The 17,094-nt window shown below is 33.3% G+C and overlaps 1 protein-coding gene across 5 annotated transcripts; it reads right to left on the bottom strand.

Annotated features, from left to right (window-relative positions):
• Nucleotides 1–3,009: 3,009 nt before the first annotated feature.
• Nucleotides 3,010–10,651, bottom strand: LOC123227883 (nucleoprotein TPR-like). 5 transcript variants are annotated; one of them, XM_044653007.1, is made up of 16 exons: nt 10,218–10,650; nt 9,494–9,544; nt 9,181–9,411; nt 8,709–8,807; nt 8,568–8,623; nt 8,167–8,278; nt 7,711–7,878; nt 7,211–7,477; nt 5,818–6,030; nt 5,540–5,743; nt 5,164–5,286; nt 4,769–5,071; nt 4,562–4,660; nt 4,110–4,482; nt 3,965–3,997; nt 3,010–3,283 (listed from the first exon to the last, which is right to left on the bottom strand). In XM_044653007.1, the coding sequence occupies exons 1-15, from the start codon at nt 10,335–10,337 to the stop codon at nt 3,978–3,980; spliced, it is 2,439 nt and encodes an 812-aa protein (XP_044508942.1). In that variant the 5' UTR covers nt 10,338–10,650; the 3' UTR covers nt 3,010–3,283; nt 3,965–3,977. The 5 variants fall into 5 exon arrangements, with proteins under 5 accessions (XP_044508942.1, XP_044508940.1, XP_044508944.1 ...); XM_044653005.1 differs by having other exon boundaries at nt 9,181–9,417; XM_044653009.1 differs by having other exon boundaries at nt 10,160–10,650.
• Between the last annotated feature and the right edge of the window lie 6,443 nt (nt 10,652–17,094).

Consider the following 17,094-nt stretch of genomic DNA (forward strand, 5'->3'; position numbering starts at 1 on the left):
ATAATACCACGACTATGAATGCTTTTAAAGTAGCCATATATATGCTCATAGGTTTCTTATAATCAAATTACACATTGCTCTTTTCATCATGGTTCTACAACTCTAAAGATATTTGTCTTGATAGACGTGTAAGCATATACACTTACAAATAAAAAGTATCACTAGAAGACATTTAAATATGACCTTACATCAATTTATATCATCATGAAGATTAGTTTTAGAGCACTAACTCCAACAACATAATGTATATCTCAATAAGGACACGTGTCTTTAATCACAAAATGGGAGAGATAAGATTGATCAAGTATGTTGTTTTGTACACTTAGATTGATGTATCATATTCTTTGGATGTTTGTATTATAAATCAATTAGATCCAAGTGAGCATCACTAGACATCAATAAGACCATTCTTAAGTACTTGAAAATGAGTAAGGATTTTTTATCGATTTATAAAAGAAGATCAAGAAATCATCGCAAGAAACTACATAAACTCAAGTTTTCAAACAAAAAGGGATGATTTTAGATCGCACTCTAGTTTTGTTTTTAGTTTGAATGATGTTATGGTTAACTAGAAGAGCTTCAAGCTTGGTGTGGCTATAGAACGGAGTCAAGAGTATATAGCTTTATTTGCTACAACTAAAAAGGTAGTTTAGATAAAGAAGTTTATCACTAAACTTGGTGTGTTTCGTAGTATTGCTAACCCTATAGAACTTTATTGTGATAACAATAAGACAATAGCTTATGCAAAGAAGTTATGGTCTCACCGATGGTCCAAAGGCATATTTAAATGATTCCACCTTATTAGGGAAACTGTGTAGTGTGGTGTTGTAGAGTTGACATAAATGATAACATAGTCGACCCGCTAACCAATCATTTGTCATGGTAGAAGCATGATAGACACATTGCATCATTTGGTGTTAACTAATAACTAATTGGTTATAGTGCAAGTTAAAGATTGATAGAGTAAATATTCTAAAGTCAATGCTCTAATCAATGTATTAGCTTAAACTTGTAACTTGTATCATGGTTATATTAGTAAAATGACACCTCTCCATCATTATCCTACTTTGTGTAATTACATGAATGTCCTTGGCGATGGAACCATGACGAGGGAATTTGTACATGTCACTAATCGTGATAATTAATGACCATTCTAGATTCGTTCTTACTCCTAATATTCTTCTAACATATGACATAAATAATATGATTAAAACTATTATAGTGTTGAAAGACCAAATTAAAAGATAGTGATAGTGTAACATTCTTGATCTAATAACTCGGTCCATTATCAAGATATTATCTATTTTGAATACATAATCTATCGTGATTTTATTTCTGAGCCTTACATCCCAAAACACGTTTTGACAGCTTAAAAAACTTGCAGACTATTTAACCAGTAAAGTTCTCTCATCTTTAACCGATATAAGATACACAGACAAAATACAGACAGACCCAATATCTCGTTTGTGTTTTGTCAAAGTGGGATTTGCTTAAATGTATCACATACATATCCTTTGATAGGACTCGGTATCCTCATTGAGGTTTATCTCATCATCGCTCAAGAGGACACATAGAGCTGCTCTGATACTATTTGTAACATCTTTGACTCAATAGTTTGTCTATTGTTAAGATATTGTCTACTTTAGACACACAATTCATCATAATTATATCTTTGGGTTTTATAACCTAAAACGCATCTTGATAGTTTAATAAATTCACAAACTATTTAATCAATCAAATTTTCTCATTCTTAACACATATGAAATACACAAACATAATACAAACAAACACAATATATTTCTTATATTTCATCAATGTAAAATTTATCTAAGAGAATCACAAATAGATCTCATGTATCTCAAATTGTTTGCTAACCACTTGGTGTAATACATTGATTCATATTAATTAGACATGTTCACCAAAGTAACTCATTAAGAAAATTCTATTAAGATGGTAACTTCAAAATTTATAGAACACAACCTTTAACCAATGATGAAACTTGTGATCTTTAAACTTAATATTACTAAACCCTCTTATAAAATTATTGATATAATTTGATACTAATCTAATATAACCTTTAATAAAAGATTATTAAAACAGTTATAATTAACCATATTAAAAGATTTATAAAGAATATAATAGATTAATAGAAGATTAATTACTCCCAGATATGAAAATAAATAACAAATATCAACAACCACTTATATTTAGAGCGGCTGTAGTATTGAATTACTGCTCAATTATATGTCACCTATCTATGATAGTATCTACGATAGCATCTACGATAGCTGTCAGACACCACAGTATGTTGGCCGGTTAGTGCCATCCCAATAATTAACTATAACCCTGCATCTTGGTGCGCCCAAGGGCCTGACAGCTGCCCAGCCGGAAATTTCTCCTAGAGTAGTAATTGAACTCTGCTACGATAAATCATTTTTATTTTTTTAAGGTAATAAGTGCTCTGATAAATCTGCTAACACGGGTGCAAGCACTACATGCACCCGTGCCAGGCAGCCATGACACCAGTATCCTTGTGTACGACAACAGCAACTTATGAGGAATCAAATTGGCATGAGACCTGGTGCCTAGGGCTTTCTTTAAATTTGATTTGTAAACCAAGATAATGGATTTTTTCTATTATACTTTATTACCGCATCGCTTTCAATTGGTATTAAGAATGCTTGAAAGACTGTATACCGTATAGCCATCTTTAATGATAACCTAATATGAAAAGATTTGACAGTTTTCAAGCAATTGTTTTCATGTGACTCAGAACCTTATCCAGTTACCAACAACTTCCTACTCTAGAATTACAAATTCACTAGGTTCCTCCATATCATTCTTGGCAAACCATTGCTGTAATTGATGTCTCTCATAAGACATTCCAGCACCTCCACTCTGCTATCCCACTCCCATCAAGGTTTTCAAAAAACACCAATTACCAGGTGTTCGGGAAGTCATACCCAAATCATAAAAATTCACAATCCATTCGAATGCACAAATGCAAACTGTGGGCAAGAATATCACTGCACGGTGACTGCAATCTTGAGTACATGACAAAGTTAATTTAGAAATTTTCCAACAAAGACGGGTGGAAAACAATGAATAAAATCTATGTCAGCTGGCAGTTTCATTCTGAGATAGATTGATTCATACCATATGCAAAAAATTGCTAATAATTCCAATCTGGAAGTACATTCTACAACTCATTCCCAATATATTCTCAGATCAGTGCTTAGTACACCTCTATAATCAAAATATTATCCATGTGATTCCATCCATCCTGCCAAAACAATAAATTTATTTAAATAACACAATTTAATGACAGATTATCTAAGCTCCCGAGAATGCACTGCTTTGAGGATCTAAAGAACATGTTTAAAAACCTCTGTTAATTAACCACTATATTATTGCCACATTGACTCATAAATATGAGATAATTTATAGGCCATCCATAACAGAAGTGGAGACCTTCGTTCATCACAAGCAGACTGTTGTAATACTATCAATTGATGTAGCACTATTTTATCATTTTTCAGTTTGCGGTCTGCAATTATTGAGATCATATCATACCTACCATCATTTAAAATTAGAGTTGCAGTAGGATAGTACCAGTTTGTTTAACGTCCAACTCTAATCAACTAATGAATGTCAGCACTCTTAACAACAGTGAAATCTGACTAAATAATAGCAATGCAACAATTCTCAAAATATTTGTAAAAATTTAAGTCCAATTGAGTTGCCATTTGATTGGGAACTATTGATACCAAAAAGTTCACGTAGTAAACTAATAAATTATCTTAACCAAAGGTCAGATCATATGATAACTCAAAAATGGGCTCTTTCAAGATGCAATCACTGCAAAACAGTTTAACTTGAGTACAGCAAGCATAACCCAGAAGGAAGCCTCAACACAAACACAAAACAACTGGCCAAAATTCAAAGTGGTTAAAACTGTACTTACCATCTGCAGGAGGTTAGTGCAGCACCAGTTGCCCTGCAAGACAGCAAAATATTGTGCAATGAGCTTTTCATCTAATAATAGAAACAAGTTCATACACAAGAATTCAGATATATATATATCCTGTTGCCTTTTGACCAATACCTACCCTGCTGCTTGCCACCAAAATTAGACCTTGCTGGAGTTGAGCCCTTGTTTTGATTACTTATCACACTTGACCTCTCAAAATTCACTCCATTCAGTTCAAATGGGTCCCTAGATTTGGTTAAAATCTTTATGTTTGAGAGACCTCCAGCCATACAAAAATCAACACCATTAAGATGCTGATTCCGAATAACTGAGTTGGAATCAATAAACTTTTTTGGCCGTGCCATTGGGGTAACAGCCACAGAGGGCAAAAATGAGGAGTAAGGAGAAGATGCTGCAGCTGCTGCTGCAACTTTTGCAAAAGCTGCTGTAGCTGCTATCATTTCTTGTGCCCCTTCTCTCAGCTGAATATAGTCACCCTCAATAACAAATAACTAAAATAAAAAATGCAGTCAGAAGAGATGGTATACACTAAATTCATTAACTTATAATCTGAATTTCCAATGTACTCACCTCTGGGTGGCTGGCCACAAAGTCATCAAGCTCTCCATATTGTTTCTTATACTCATGCCAGTGTAAAGGTGCAAGCATTTTGCCAAGTCTATTTGGTAGCTGCACTCAGCACCGACAACAAAGTTGATAAATCAAAACCAAATTGGGCATGTAGCAATTGCCAAGCTACCTGTGATAGCTAAAAGTTTTCAATGGAAATTCATTTACCGTTGAACTAATTCGAATTTTACCACCAGCTGGAATTGTGCGGACAATGCATGCCAATAAAGATCTTTCATCAAGGAGACTAGAGTCTGAAGTCTTTCCTGCCATTAGTGTATTTGTATGTGCATTTGAGATCAATGCTTCATGCATAGTTGCACCACTGTCATTCTTGATTGTGGTTTCACCGGGATAAATCGAACAAATTGTATTATCAGATGGAGATGCACTTGCTGCAGAACTTTGCTCTTCTGCTTTTACAACTTCATCCTGTAGTCCATTATCAGTTAAATTCAGATCACGCTGCACCTGTAACAGTTCAAATGGAAAAATAAGCTTATTCTCTGTTCCATTTACCAACAGCTAAAATAATAACCCGGTCAACACAGTTAAATATAAACCTTGGAACTGTTCTGTTCAATGCTGTCTAGTCTCAAGACATCACAAAATTGGGAAGAAACTTGTGACAAGTTCTGATCAGTTTGATGAGCAACAAGGTAGCTTCTATCCATTGACTCAAAAACCTGTAAAAAAGTGTTTTGCAGGGTTCTGTCAATACTGCATCAATAAAACTATGTGTACAAACAATGTGCAAAAACAATGATATGTCACCATGTGATTGGGTGCTGTTTTATCTCTAATTTTAAACTACACAATCACATGATGACATGTCATTCTTTAAATACAAAATTGTGCACATAGTATTACTCATATTGCATACAGAAACAATGCGACAACAAAACAATATTAAGAACAGAAACATCCAAAAGACAGAACCTGTGCTTCTGCGGATGATGAAGAAATCACTGAGTCTGGCTTCATGCCTTGGCTGATATGAACTTCCAAAAAACCGGACTGAAGAGTTTTTCCATTTATGGACATGTCATATTCATACTTGGCACCTGATCTCAAAAGGTTTTGATCTGTTTGAGATGGTGGCTGTTGACATGGTGCAGAAATTTGTGAACCCTCTGATACAGCCTGAAGAAGAGAACAAACATCACACAATAATTTTCAACAATGTAGATGAATATGATGCTTTCATTTGATGATACCTGTTGGTTCTGCCACTGTTGCAGGGATGACATTGCTGGCATTGAGTGAAAATGCCCAACATGAGATTGCGGAACATGTGATGGAAGAGCATGGGGAACCCCCGGCTGATGCATGATGAAAGAATGAATAGCAGGCAATTGCCCAGGTGGAAGGTAGGTCGGTAACCCAAGCAGAGATGATGGAGTAATTGGTATGCCAGGCACACGATCAGTCTATTAATAAGTGGAAACAAGAACATGTTGGAAATTAGATTTATGTACTCAATAATGAGCAGAAATTGGAAAATGTTGGAAAACAGATCCATGTACACAATGCAAGCACAACAATAGGAACAAAGGAAAAGGAGAAAAGGAATGGCTGAAAATAAAAAAAATTTAATGTCAGCATTTTTTTTTTTTGGGGAGACTTAAGAGTTGTGGATTTCAATGAATAAAAAGTTCAACAGTGGATCAGGTATCCACTACTACAAAAACAAATTATCTGACTAGGAGGCTTTTACAACTGCATTGCCTGTGCAGAAAGAACAAAACAAAAAAGAGAGATTACTACAGCTTGAACTGATCCTAGAAAACCATACTCAACTTAAAAACCCTAACGAATTAAGATGTTTAAAGAAAAAATGAACACATTTAACATTAATTTTAACATTTATCATTAATACCTATAGATTCAATACATACGGACCTTGTATCTTCTATGTTTCTTAGTTCACCTTACAACTTCCGCTATATTTCGTAAAAAATATTTATGCATTCCAAGAGTTTAGAAATCAATCTTCATTAGATAGCTGACCATCCAGCCCCAAACCCAAAATAGCCATGCAGCATACCAGACACTTAACTCAACAGTTTTTCAATAATATGGACGATTATTGAAATGTATTAACACTTCCCTTTCAGGATTCATTACAGTTATGTGGAGTATAAAATCTACATTTCTTTTTTTTTTAAATAACCGAGGATCTTGCTCGTATTTGTTAGACAAGTAAACCCAAATACAGTGACCGAATCTACAACCACTGCACTAAGTCAAGATTTCACAAGCATGACAGAGACTATAACTCAAGCATTTTTCTTGGAAATTCTAATGTTTTACCAATTTTGTTAACCCTTGGGGTTCATTTCATTTTTTCCTCAAGAAACAACCACACTTCACCATATCATCTTCACAAAGGCCAAGGAGCTGACATCATGGATCATAATTAACACAAAACAACATTTGTTGCTTGCAGCTCAAGGAGAAGAATATATGAATTACTTCAAGAAATAGCATAATGAACAGTGTTTCAGCTTCATATCCAAACTAGATGTTCTCTACAAACAATAAAGCACATGCAACGCAAAGACACTATGAATAGCAGTAAAAAATCGTTAAAAATACAAGCAAACCTACCTGAGTGGATGCATTGCCAGATGAAGCAAAAGAAGAAGCATTATCTGAATTTGCATTTGGGTGGGGCCCAGCACTAGAATTCATTGTGCCACCTCCATTTGCATCTAGTTGGCTCCCATTGTTCTCACCAAATTGAGGTACATCCTTGGAAATTTTTTGTGATACACGTGACTCATCCGTGAAAGTTCCATTTCTTTCTCTTGCATCAGCCAGCTCATGTCTAAGCTGTTGTATCGTATGCAAATGTAGTCTCTCCATCTCAGCAAACTAGAATCAATAACCCCAAAACAAATCTATTTAAATTGAAATGATAAACTCCTATTAGGTTGGGAAAAAAACAAAGCATAAAATCCCAAGGAAATAGATTCCAACATTCAAATACAAAAAGTTGACGTGAAACACAAAAACATCCTGCTAAAAACTGAGAAAATTAAAATGGTAAACAGGAGATAGACCAAAAACCTAAAAACTGAGAGAGAAAATATCCCCCTATAATCAACCTGTCTTTGATAACCTAACCAGTGCTGGTTAAATTGTTCTGTACGTTCACGCAGTTCAGCCTGTAGTGACTGGTTTGTGGTTGACTGTAATTGAGCACGAGCAACCCAAGCTTGTGCCTCCCTCAGTTGTTCATCCTTGTAAATAATGGTTTCCTGAGCAGCCCTATTCTGGAAGATGAGATAGCTGTTAGGTAATGCACATGCAGCCACAAAAAGTTATATTACAGCTTGTAAGAGAATTTTGATGTTGCAAATTATATGTAAACTAAGTTTTGTAAATACCATATGGCGAAAATTGTCGCCTTTTTTTCATAGATTAAATAATTCAGAAAGTTAACAACTGAACATAACTTTTAACACATGTATACTCCTAGCATATGCACCAGAAAATTGTTGCCTTAACATCCATTTCAATAACATGTTACATGCACACAAGGAGAATGACAATATAAAGACCTGCTCCTGTAATTCAATAAGCTGTCTCTCTTTTTCTTGTACATGTTCTTGAAGATCATGTATTTGTTTTATGTGTTGAGCTCTTTCAGCTTCAGAATGATCACGTTCTCTTCTGCACAAGGAAATAACCATCCAAATTCGTTTAAAAGGTCCAAACATCAAACACCCACTACAATCTATCAAGAATGCCATAAATTAATGGACCAGCAAGAATCAACCAATTAAAGAACTTATTGAATCAAGTTATTAAATGTATATTCCAGAATAATATCATTTTTCAATAATTCAACCATTTCCCCACTTATGCTCAGGCAGCCACTCACAAGGTAAGACAAAAGATACAAAAATAATTGAAAGAAAAAAGACTTGAATGAATAAAGATCTTAATGACAAGCACACACCTGAATGTTGCCAGTTCTTTAGTCTGTTCTCTAAAAAGGTCCTCTTTAGCCCAAGACTAAAAAATAATTTAAGAGATAACGATCACCATAGAATCAACAAAAGTAGTTAGAAGAAACATCAAAACAATCAAATCAACAAACCGCTTCACTGTCTAATTTGATTGCATGTAGCTCTCTCTCCTTCTCTTCCATTTTATTTTCCAATTCATGTATGCTTTGTTCCCTTTCAAGAAGTTGCTCCTTCACAACCAAGTTGAGCCACATTTAGGTCAGAACTCAGAAGCAATCAAAATTTGTAACTGTCAACTTAAAATGCATTCAAAAAAGAAAAGTGCAATAAGAATTGAAACTAAAATGGCCGTTTGTAGCCTATTTCAGGCATCATATATGAAAGGTTAGAGGTAAAAGGCCTCCTTTTAAGATAAAAATTGTCTCATTCACAAGAAAAACAAATTATGCCAGTTTAATTATAAAAGCACTATATTGAAATGGCACTCTGCTAATATTATGATTTCTGAGCACATAAAAAACAAGAATTCCTCTTCAAAAAGTTGCACTCTAAACATGTCCCATTTATGATAAAGACTTATTACTTTTATATACAAATACAAACCTGAAGCTTGGCAGTAGCATTAGAATGCTCCTTAATTTGAGATTCAAAGCGGTTTTGCATTTCAATGATCTCAGCTCTTGCAATTATTTGAGCTCTAAGCTCAATCTCCAGATGTTGCAACTCTTCTCTTTGTCTAGCAACACTATGAAGCCGTTGCTGTAATAAGTCATTACCCAAACTACAATCTACTGGGATGGAACAGAAGTCCACATCAGCTGGTTCTCTTCCTTGCTGCACCTTAAATAAACATCAACTTATGCTCACTTTCCATGATACTTGAAATTAAAGTTGAATACTAAGGCCAAAACCTTACCTCATATATTGTTCTCTCATCAGATTGCCCCAATTTTGATTGTTCTAGATCCTTTGTGTAACATTTTCCCAAAGAATGACCAAAAAAAACTCAGCAGAAAGATTTAAGAAACTAGTTCCTCAGTTAATAGATAGGAAAGACGGTAAAAATTCAAAATTTTCATGATAACCAGCAGAAGCATGATGTCAAAATAAATTTTCGATTAGAACCTTAAAAAACAAAAACCTCAGTTAGGGCTAATTTGACATAATTATGTCAATTAATTATTTATTAGAGCTAAATATAAAGAAACACAACTAGAAACCATAAATCACAATTTATTACATTTTAAATTCAATATCCCCAATTCATCAGCAGCCCAAAAATAGCATCGAAGTGAATATAAATTTACTAGCTACCCATGTCTGAAAATTGTCAACCATATAATTCTCTCACCACTTAGCCCAACAAACTCCAACTCTATTTTGATGTATCCTCTGCATTTTGATTCAATGACCACGAAAAATATCATACACATATAAATCAAGCAAACAAAAAATAAAGAAAATGAGATAAACTCTAACCCTCCAAATACTCAAATACTATTTTTTGTATTTTTTGTTATTTTGGTCCTTAAGAAGGGAAAAAGCATTTTTTGAGAACGTTAATTTCTTTCTAAACTCATACATTTTCATGGCAACCAAGCACAACCCAAGTGTAAAGATTGCTGGTGAGACATAACCACCTCATCGCTGACATTTCGAACGGTATGATGGTCAGAAACGGCACGCCACTCCTTGCGTGATGACGTCATCGGCAAAGAACCACCGCCGCGTGAGGCAGCGACTCCGGCCGTGGCCTCCATTGAAGCAGAAACTCCCAACACTTTGATTGTGTCTCAACAGAAAACCCTAATTTGTGAAGAACCCTAGAATTAGAGATATTTAGCGAAAGAGAGTGTAAAAAGCAGAGGAAGCGAAGAATTAGGGATGGGTTTTGGTGGGTAATGGACCGCAATTAGTGAAAAAGTTAACTGAGACAAAGAGATGATTGGGCGTGTAAAAATTAGGTGATGGGTACGCTCCCGGTATTTATAGGGCAATTCAATCACCTAAACACTCCATCATGCATTTTCTTTAAGAGTCGATAATACGCCTTCTGTGTCTATATGTACAAAAGTGTCATCTGGGAAGTGACCGTGAAAGGGAAAGGTGAAGGTTGTCATCAGGTCGTACCCGGTCAGACAGTGTTGGTGGGCTGGGCTGCACCTAGATCAAATCAACTATAATGTGGGTTTAGTGAGCCGAGCCGATCCGTCAAGATTTGAAAGTCAGTGGCATAGTTTATTAAATTCATAGGTCATGTTGTGTTGGGTCTAGACCTGGCCACGGGCCGATTTAGCCCGTGAACCGGATCGAAATCGATGCAGATGAAACTGGAATCGGAACTGACAGACCCGAAACCAGGCTGAACCGAAACCGAAACCGTGGTTCTATGGTTCGGTTCCGATTCATATAAATTGGAACCGTGAAACCGTCGATTCACACCGGTTTATGAACGGGCGGTTTACTGTGCTGAACCGAAAAAAATTTGAATTTTTTTGAATTTTTTTGAATTTTATTTAAAAAGCCAACGGTTCCCTGCGCAGGGTCCCTTGCAATTTTTAGAATCTCAATTTACCCCCCTATTTTTAATTTTTTTCAAAATTTTTTTTTTCTATATATACCCCTTCAAATTCTATTCTCTCAAATCTCAATCTCTCTACTCTCTCACTCAATCCTTCAAACTCTCATTCTCATTCTTTAAACTCTTAATACTCTCTCAATCTTTCAATTCAATCAAATTTTCTTAAATTTAATTAAATTCTTTCTTAATTTTTTATTAATTTCAATTTCAATTTTTTTTATTAATTTCAATTTCAATTTTTTTTATACAATTCATAATTAATTATAGAATTTATTTCTATAATTAATTTTATTTATTATTTATTTATTATCTTTTATAATTAATCATATAATTTATTTATATAATTAATTTTATTTATTATCAAAAAATGGCAAGTAGTGGAAATTCTTCCTGTAATGGGAGATTTGGTCAATATTCACATATATCAAATGTGAATAAAAATCAACTTATAGATGATTTTCATTCACAAGAAAGTGAAAACCAATATGAAGAGGTGAAGCAACAACAACAACATCAACAACAGATGGAGATGGAACAACAATCTCAAAAAATTCTTACATCTGATATTTTCAAAATTCATTTCAAGAAAATACAAAAGGAAGATGGTAATTTTGATGTTGCTTGCAATTATTGTAGACAAATTTACAAATTCAAATAAGAAGGTGGATACGGGACATTTAAAAGGCACTTGGAGTGAAAGCATCCGAAAAAAATGAGGCAAAGCCGAGGCCAAACACAAATAACCGGGTATGGTTCTATACACAAATATTTATTTATGTATAGTGATAATAAAAGTAAAGAAGAATTTGCAAAAATAGTAGCAATAGATCATTTAGCATTTAGTTTTGGTGAAAATTTAGGTTTTAATAATTATTATAAAACTGCATTAAATCTTGCACATAAAACTATTCCAAGAAATACATTAAAAAAAACATTATTTAGTTTATATAAAAAACAAAAAAAAGAGTTAATTCAATTTTTTACAAATTTTAGTGAACGTGTATCTCTATGTAGTGATATTTTGAGTGACCATTGGCAAGGTCACTCTTATATGGGTATAACTTGTCATTGGATAGATGACGATTTTCTATTACAAAAAAGAATTTTATCATTTAGGGTGTTTGATGAACGACATACGACTGATAATATTTATAGAATAATTAAAGGAATATTAGAAGAATATAAATTACGTTATAAAATTTTTTCAATTTCATTTGATAATGCATGTTCAAATACTGTCTCAATAAATGATTTAATTGATATTTGTAAACCTAATTTAGGTGGTAGATTTTTTCATATTAGATGTGCATGTCATGTATTAAATTTATGTGTACAAAATGGTTTACATTGTCTTAATAATTTTATTAGTCCAATAAAAATAACAATTTCATATTTATGGACACATCCTTAAACTATGAAAGAATGGGGTAAATTTTATAAACAATATAATAAAAGACCAAAAAGATTTCCTAAAAACATGTCGATTCGTTGGAATTCAACATATGAATTACTGAACGAGTCATTTGATTATAGGGATTTATTATGCTCATTTATTTCACAAAATGTGCTACAAGTTATATTATATCCCCAACATTGGGATATTTGTAAAAAGATTTTAAATGTATTAAGAAATTTTAATAATGCAACATATACTTTAAGTGGGGTTTATTATCCCACTTCTCATTTGTTTTTAAATGAAGCTGTTAATATTATTAGGGCTTTACAAGAAGTCAAACAAGATATTATTCTACAAGAAACTATTTTTTTAATGAAAACAAAATGGTTAAATTACTATAAAATAATTCCAGAACTTTTTCTTGTTGCATGTTTTTTTGATCCTAGATTTAAATTAGATGGTGTCACAGATTATTTGACATTATATTATGAATGTTTGCAAGTAGATGAAGTTAATATTCCATTAACTATAACTAATATTATGAATTTAATTAAAGAAATTTATGTTGAATATGCATTAATTTATGGTGGTTCTTCTTACTCTCTACCACCTATTGCCCCATCATCAACCCAAAATATGAGTTATGGTGATCGTATTATGATGCAAAGGGGCAAAAGACCAAGAGGAACATTAGGCTCCACCTCGGAGCTTGATATTTATTTAACTACTATTTTTGAGTTTGGTGATAGCAATATAGGTAAAGACTTTCCAGTTTTAGAATGGTGGAGTCGACACGCATCAACTTTTCCAATATTAGCAGCTATTGCTAAACAAGTTCTAGCAGCACTAGTATCAACTGTCGCAGTAGAACAAGTTTTTAGTCAAAAGGGTAATATATTGGATAAGAGACGATTAAGTGTGGCTCTCAAATCTATTGAAGTCCAAGTATGTGTGGACGATTGGACAAGAGCCGAATTACGCCAACAAGAAATGAAAGTAGATTTCAATGAAGAATCGCTTGATTTAACTACGGATAGTTCGATGACGACGGGAAATAATACTCAAGATAGTGGAGGTGAATGATAAGGTAAGAGGGTACTGCCAGTTATTAGATATGCAAAGGTAAGAGAACTACGTAGGCTTTGGTTCTTCTAAACCCCAAGAAGATACATAGGAAGCTTAATTGAAAAATTAAGTCCAAGCCTTTCTTTTAATTTTCAATTATTTTAATTAATAATTTAAAAATTAAATCAAAATCATGTATTAGAATTGACGGTTTAATATCGGTTTCGAACCAAAACCGTCGGTTCTGGACCTGGGCCATGAACCGTGGACGAACCGTCCTGTTACGGTTTCGATTCAGGGTCCTTATATTTTTGAACCGTGAACCGGTGATTCCGAACCGAAACCGACGGTTCATGAACCGTGGCCAGGTCTAGTTGGGTCGGTTATGTGTTTAATTAAAAATATTTTTAATATATAATTAAATTTAAATTATCAATATTCACTTTTGAAGTAATACAAACAGGAATATCACCTCGAAAATTTAATTAAAAATCTCTCATTTATGATGAAAGAATATAGTTATATGATAAACAAAAAAATCAAATATAAGGAAAATAAATTCAATTATAAAATACACAAATTTCATTTCTTATCTATGTAATTTATATTCATCTGTAATGTCTAAATTCTTGAATTCTTTAAAAATATTATTTATTATCTGATTCTACAAATTAAATTTTACAATAATTCAATATTTTATGCACATTATCACTTTAATCATATTAGGCTATAAGTTGGACTGTTTATTATCCAACATACATCCACTTACACTAAAAGTAAATTTAAATGCTATAGTAGACACCAGATGTGTTATAATATATCATATTTTCCACCATGTTAGAACATCGAAAAACTCATTTTCCTAACTTATAATTTAATGATAGTGGTCAATACTAATAAAATTATCAAATTCGCTATAATTGAAAATTTGACCTTTTTATTGTTTACTTTTGTGTAGGATAGACCATATACATGACTTACCTTTAGACGAACTATCCAAACTTACCTATGGTTTTGGAGTCTGCAACGCCTTACCATATTTAATTTCATAAATATTATACATTTCAAGCAAAAGTTCTTAAATATAATATATTCTATAAGATAAAGGTTCAGTTGTTTATGGTTTTATAGGCAGACAAAGTGAGTAACAATGCATACAGGGGAGCTAGCGGTGTAGCCTATGGAGCTTGCATGAGGAGAGGCATCTTTGTTATTTATATTTATGTTGAGTTATGATGTATTTTGAGACTATGTGTCTCTTATGCACATTTCAATTATTGTATTTTAGATTTCAGACACTATTGATGGTTTGATTTATTATTTGAGATTGTTGATTGTGCAATTTAAATGTTTATTCACCTTTTTGAACTTTGTGTCATGTTGTTTAATTTTGTTGTAATGAAGTAAGTTAAGTTTTAAAATACATGTCTCTTTGAATTTATATTTCTTTTAAGGGTATGTATCTAGAATGAGATGTTACATAGATACCTATTCATGCACTTAATACCAAGACACATTAGTAGCTCATTCATATTCAAGTGTGTATGGTAAGGGAGGGTTGCACTAGATTAATTCCTTACATGGTCAGCAACATGTTTCACGTACGCACTTATAGTAAGGCCATTTGAGGATGATTAATAGTTTATAGTCTCATAATTATATGTATGTAGAAAGGGAAGGACTACTTTCATATTTTCTCATGTGACCGAGGCATCGATGTCTAGTTAGCTCAATGCTCGGTTGTTATAACACTATGTATTGTGCACTAATAGTCATAAACATATGGGACGTCATTCAATATGCTTTCACATGGCATTGACGATGCTGAGATTAGGAGACGGTTTTTTATTAATACCATGAGCTTATGGCTAGTCATCTAGGATGATAGTACCTATGGAGTTAAGACATGAGTATGCCACAAATCAGTCAAATGGGCATTTGGGATGTTAGAAAACATCCAAGAGTTTGCTTAGGCATCGATAGACCACTTACTTACTCAGTGTTGTAACATTCACACATTCCTCTGTATATGGTTTTGAATATAGGTGAGGTAAGTAATAAGGCATGCAGAGAGTTATCGATCTAATTGATTGATGTAACACCCATTAGTAAACTTAATGACATTTTAGTCTTTTTCTCTATATTTATATAAATTAAATTGGTACCATTAATTTTATAGTAAGGACGATTATGCACCTTGGGGGGTGATGCCCATTCATGCCTTTAAAGGATAAAAGAGTTATTTCACATCGAATGCATGAAAATGATAAAGTACGGAGGAATACACTATTGTGTGTGTAGGAATATATACCTGTGTATGTGTTCAACAAATTTGAAATTGGATAAGGTATAATTTTGCGATGATTTTGAAAACTACCATTAATGGGTAATGATAAGGACGTCCGTGTAAGGGAGACGCACGATCGTTCATCCTATTTGTTTGTCAAAATAAAAAAAGATGCAAGACCTGATTTGTTTTATTTTGTATTCATATTCTTTCAATAACCAACCAACGAGAGAGATAGTTAGAAAGAGCAAGAGAAAAAGTTAGATTTGTTAGGATCGCTAAAGCCACATGAAGATGAGCATTCTTTAGAGGACAAGTAAGTATAATGTCCCCCTTGGCTAATCAGTTTTGATTATTGTCGAGCATATGGATTGTATTCATGAGCTTATAATTCCTTGGATGTTGTTTGACATTTGGGATGATCATATGAATGTTTATATGTTTAAAGCATGATAAAACAATGTGTAATTTATATGAATATATTGCTTATAATGGAATTAAAGACTAGTGATGATAATGTTTATGATCTAAACATTTATAGATATAGTAATCTTTCTGATTAAAGAAAAGTCTTTATGATGTTTAGAGGCATGTTTTGGATGACTGTGCATATTTAGGCTATCGAATTTTGGCTGAAAAACACATAATCAATAGGACACAACTTTTTAAACTCTGATACATGCTTGTGTAAGCATATATGGATGCCTCTATATCTCTTTCAATAGAAGAAAACTTTTCGTGCATCGAGCATGTTTGTCATAAGGATAGGTTATATACAGTGATATGGTATGAGACACACGCCCATGCATGGTTTATTTTGATAGGATATCTATGTTTTGAGAAAAGAATGATCGTGGTTGATAATACTCAATGACATTAATTAGTGTAAGGTTGACCGTTAGTTTGCAACAAGAGGTATGCCCGCCGTTAGAGAGGTTTATGCACATGCTTGGATTGTCTGAAAGGCATGATGACATAGGGCTAGTGACGTCTGCTTATTTAGTAAAAAAATAACTATTTTATCCCTAAGTTATGGTAAAGAGATTAAGAGGATTAAAATGCCTTAATAAAGGAGAATTAAGATAACTAGTCATATCAAAAGTGTCCAATTATGTGGAAGATAACATAAACCCCAATTGAGTTAAATATGGGTCAAAACTAGAGAGAGTTAAGGAAAATGTTGTATAC

This window comes from Mangifera indica, chromosome 10 (genome assembly GCF_011075055.1).
Source record: "Mangifera indica cultivar Alphonso chromosome 10, CATAS_Mindica_2.1, whole genome shotgun sequence".
NCBI classification, from domain to species: domain Eukaryota; kingdom Viridiplantae; phylum Streptophyta; class Magnoliopsida; order Sapindales; family Anacardiaceae; genus Mangifera; species Mangifera indica.